The 4,925-nt window shown below is 39.4% G+C and overlaps 1 protein-coding gene across 1 annotated transcript; it reads left to right on the forward strand.

Annotated features, from left to right (window-relative positions):
• The first annotated feature begins 2,971 nt into the window (after positions 1 to 2,971).
• On the forward strand, positions 2,972 to 4,672 carry LOC108729046 (fibroblast growth factor 17). The gene is made up of 3 exons (XM_018457962.1): positions 2,972 to 3,038; positions 3,310 to 3,416; positions 4,217 to 4,672. Exons 1-3 carry the CDS (start codon positions 2,972 to 2,974, stop codon positions 4,670 to 4,672), a joined length of 630 nt encoding a protein of 209 aa, XP_018313464.1.
• Positions 4,673 to 4,925: the final 253 nt, after the last annotated feature.

A 4,925-nucleotide genomic window follows, 5' to 3' on the forward strand; every position in this document is an offset into this window, starting at 1 on the left:
TCCATATAATATTTTATAACAAATCACATTTTTTCTGGATTATAAAAATATCTCAGGAATTGTATACACATCTCTCAACAGTTGTTGGTGTCGTTATGTGTATTGCGCAGATATTTTGTATGGTAAAAAAGTTGCGCAAAGCGTACACTGACATCGGTGTACAGAATAGCACCCCAAATGACTAACTTCCCGAGTTAAGAATTCGCAAATTTGCACAGAACAATTTGCTTTGATGTCCACATAAGAGTACCTTATTATATTTCTCAAATTCCTCCAATTTTAAGAAATTAATTCAAAATATTTTGATCAATATTGAGATACTTATTACGTTCGGCATATATCCTAATATTCTGGGGAAAAGATTCTTTGGATGAGGAAATCCGTCAAATGGAAGATTGAAATCAACACGCCGTAGACGCCTGTCTCGAAACTCCGTGCGTCTGACAACTTACTAACAAACGCGTCAGCACTCGAAATGGCGCGTCGGTCTCACTTCCTTTCTTTGATAACGATAACCATCGCTTCGAGACGAAGCGACAGAGTTTCGCTGCGATTGCTTCGGTCGCCGACTACGATGTCGACGGCGACGAGGTACCGGAAATGTGAAAGTTCGGTAATGGGTAACTGGAGCGAGCAAACACGTATAGAGGACTTTGTGAAATGCGGTAACATCGCTCCGGTTGTTATCATCGTATCTTTTTCCGCCATTGTACCGCAGATATTGCGCGACGCATACTTAAAATTCCGGTGTCACAAACCGGAAGGAAAAGAGTATCGATTCCATGCTCGATAGTTTCTGATTTATTTGCAACCGTTGGCTACTTATATTATCATGTAACGCACATTCCGTGTCTCATTATCGATACACTAGTTTCGTTATGCTCGAATTTCCACATCCCGTATAACTCCCTCAATATCTCCGATAAAGTTCATATTAAGATAGCGTAGTTATATGGTTCAAACTGGTTTTCATTATAACACCGATTCCCTCGTAACACTTCTTATCGTTTGTTAATTGATAAACTGTCGACGAGTATATAACAGATTATTAAAAAAGGCAGTTCTTAATGTTTATTATCAACTTTATCAGTATTTCAACTAATATTTGTTTTTACTATAATAAAAATAATTTTGAGTCTTTATTTTTGCCAATTAATTACTGATTGATTAGTTGCAACTGATCGGCTGGAAAGATTATAATTTTCTGATTAAATATCTAATGTGTGTGTTTAAAATTATTATGTACAGCATTTGTATCATGCAATTGATGAATAGCTTGAAAAAAAAATGATTTACATTCTTTGCTGTTGAAAATTTATATTAATCGAGTTTTTATAAAACAATTTTTTCGGCAATATAAAATATATAGAAATTTATTATTAAATTTTATGATGAAGTGTTCTGATTTATAACCCAGTTTTTTATGCAAAATCTATTTAAGAAACGCGATGTATACATTTTGTTATTGTGTTGCGTATACACTCTGTTGTTATGTATTTATCGCTTATTTAAATTGTAAAGTGATTGCATAATTTATGGCTAATTATTCAATAATAAGTGCTCTTGAAATGTATATCTCAATAATTGCTATCTACCAATCGATACATTAATATTCATAAAATTTATCGATCGCCGTGTTAAAGGGTGCGTAATCATGTATGTATTTCTCACATGGACTACTTCGATTCAAATGATAGATAAAAACAATGGTTTCTCTTTAATGATACTATCGGACTCAACATCCCATTGCGAGGCAAATCCAATTAATTAGCGTAAGTGGCGCAATTAATTGGCGCGGACTACACACCTACATAGGCTAGTGAGATAGCAGTTTGAGATTAAGTTCTCTGTTTCTCACTTTTTTTTTCATTGGCGAAGACCCGTGGAAGACGAGAAAGAGGCGCAAGTAGAAGAAAACAGGATAGAGAGAGAGAGAGAGAGAGAGAGAGAGAGAGAGAGAATTAGACGGAGCTGAAGAAGGGCTTTACGAAGCAGTTCGGGGACATTCTTGATTTCGATGTTGGAAGGGAATCCGACGAGATCCACTTGAATTTAACGAGGCTCTACGGCAAATGGGCCACCCTGCAGACCTGCCTCCTTTATTTTCTCTATACTACTGGAACTCATGCCGCACTACCAATCCATGTGTGAACAAACACTCGATCTTAAGATTGCTCCTTCGATCACAAAGTTTCCGAGATATGTTACGATCGACTTTAGACAAACCTGTCAGCACGAGGACAAAATTTTTGTATTTTTTGATTCTTTCTATATTAAGTACTGTTCATTATTATCATATGTGCAATGGTTTCTAAACTATTATGAACTATTTTTTATTTTAATATAACGAGTGAGCGCTTTCAAATTACTTATGACATAAATTTATGTTGCGAAATAAGGGATATAAAAATATTGCCATAAAAATATAATCATTAACATCCTCTCTCTCGTAAATGAAGAAAATGAAAAAGAAATTGAATGTATCGCTTTTGACCCAGTTCTCGCAATGAGTTACAAGTGTAATTACAGTAACAAACACATTGGTGAATATTTCTCGTGTCAGAAAAGAGAAAAAAAGGAAGTCATCGATCGCGCACCTGTACCTGATCCCTTTTTTTTCATTCGGCGGACAAAGGGTGCCTGCTTCTCGCTCGACAAAATTTCGTAACACCAAGTAGGAAGGATAAAGGGAAACGGAGGGACAGAAAAAGAGACAGAGAGACGGCGCTGCACCGGCTACGGTGCTACGTGCACTTCGAGGCACGACAGGATCCGCTAAGTGGTAAAGCATACATCGGACGGTCTGTGCCTCCTTCATTAGCACCAACTAGCCTCGGCGGTAGGCTTAGCTGAGTCTTTTCTTCTTTTCTGCCGGTGCCGAAGAGAACGCCGGGTAGAGGGGCCCAGCGTCGTTGTAGGTACAACTCGCGCCATAAACCTCGACGAGGTCTCTTCTCGGAAATATGCCAGCATGCATACCAAAGCACAAAACGGTTCGCTTTGTGCATCCTGTCCTCTGGGATCGAAGCTTCGTGTTGGTAGAAACTGCAAGAGTTTCGAACGAAGTCTCTTGAGTTTTTCCAAGTAATTCTTGCATTTGTGTATATGTAGATATTATTTTACGTGAAATTGCATGTACTTCCGTTTTCTCGGAGAGAATAATTTTACAAACAATTTTAAAATCGTTTGTTAGATTTTATTGTTAAGAATAATCTTTTGTATAATATAATTGTTATAATATAGCTGTTTTGTTAAAATAGATTTGGTTCAAACGCATAATGAAGTTTCCTATCTTTTCTTCTGTTACAGAGAAGCTCACTACACAATCGGAAGATTTCAGTAGGAAGCTGTACATCTTTGCGGAGAAGAGCCAACGATACATTTGCTTCAATAAGCGGTGGAAACTCGTCGGCCTGGTAATTACTCGCCTTCCAATTAGTAGACATACTTCATCATCTCAAGCGAGCGGGTATAAAATTTACACGCGCCGGTAAACGCCTCACATTGCACTCCGTAAATTTCTATTCATCACCTACGCTCGGGACTATAATTTAGAAGTTGGATTATTAACAGTTTGATGATTCAAGGTTTCATCGTTTACAGTGTATATTACAAGCTTCAATTTTATTTGATTCATCGTGTGTTAAGTACCGTTCAAATTGTTGAAATCCATTTAAAGCGTTTTTTAATCATTTTTATTTATTTGAAATGCTGTAATGAAAATTATGTGCAATAATTAAAGTTTTCATAATTAAAGTTTAATGTTTTAACTTGTTCACTAGTGCAAGAGCACACGATAAACAAAACGTTGGCTGATTATTGTGTTGTTTATGGAAAACAATTAAAATTGTGTCATATCCATTGCCATGTATGTAACCACGCAACTTTCCATAAAAGACACAACAATCGGCTAACACTTTATTTATCGTGTGTTCTTGCCCTAAGACTGCGAATTCTGAAAAAGCATTACTCTCCCATACAATAATCAAGAAATTTGACTGAACTTTTTAATCTTTTGCAGTCTTATATATTTTAAATTGTAATATGTAAATAACTGTACAATAATTGCGAATTTTTAAAATAAATATTTAATTGTGTCAATATTATTATAGCAAATGTTTAATATTAATGCATGTGTAATATTATTTCGAGCTGCAAAGGATTAATGTCGAAATAGCGAGTAGTATATCGTGAACCGTCGACTATTTATTTGCAGCCGAAAAAACAGAAGGGACCGATGTGCCAGTTTTACGAGGTGTACAACGGCTCCTATCTGAGGTACAGGAGCGCCGTCGATGGGACGCGGTATATCGGCTTCAACAAGTTCGGCAAGCCGATGAAGAATCTCCACGGCAGGCAAGAGTGTTTCAACTTCATCAAGTACAATCCCCATGCCGACATAAACCACCACAATAGCCTGGTGAACGCGGAGATGGGCGGTATGGAGCCGCGGGAGCCGTACGTCGTCTCGAGGAAACCGTCGCTGGTGATGAGGGCCACGAAGAACTCCCTGTTGCAGGCCGACAGTGCGAGGGAGCACGTCCACACGTCCACGCATCGCCATCGGCACTCGAATCGCTGGAAGCATCTCTCGCATCGGCAGGACGGGGCAGATTCGGGACCCCGGAGACGGCATGAGAGCCGCCTCCTCGTCGAGGCCAGCAAGTATTGAGCCACGTGCGAGCTCGCCGATCAAGACTGCCTCCTCTGTACCCCGTGAGAACCTGAGATCAGAACTGCCAAATACGCTGGTGGATCGCACGGTCGGGATGTCAGGAGCCCACTTAACGGCGCCTTGTGTGTCGCGACTCGAAGCACCACGTATTCGTTCGATCGGTCGGCGAATCAAGAGCGCGGGCGCGGCTCGCTCCGAGCACACACGCCTTAAGCTGCGCCCGTTTAGTTTCCGTTTCCGCCCGCCGGAG

Source organism: Mycetomoellerius zeteki, unplaced genomic scaffold (genome assembly GCF_001594055.1).
Source record: "Mycetomoellerius zeteki isolate Tzet28-1 unplaced genomic scaffold, Tzet1.0 scaffold70, whole genome shotgun sequence".
Lineage (NCBI taxonomy): Eukaryota > Metazoa > Arthropoda > Insecta > Hymenoptera > Formicidae > Mycetomoellerius > Mycetomoellerius zeteki.

What these genes read in the sequence shown, in the direction of transcription:
- LOC108729046 (XM_018457962.1), top strand. Translation starts at nt 2,972, where the DNA reads ATGCATACCAAAGCACAAAACGGTTCGCTTTGTGCATCCTGTCCTCTG. An exon ending in GGGATCGAAGCTTCGTGTTG is followed by an intron (nt 3,039 to 3,309) that starts GTAGAAACTGCA and finishes CTTCTGTTACAG; the next exon opens with AGAAGCTCACTACACAATCG. An exon ending in GGTGGAAACTCGTCGGCCTG is followed by an intron (nt 3,417 to 4,216) that starts GTAATTACTCGC and finishes ATTTATTTGCAG; the next exon opens with CCGAAAAAACAGAAGGGACC.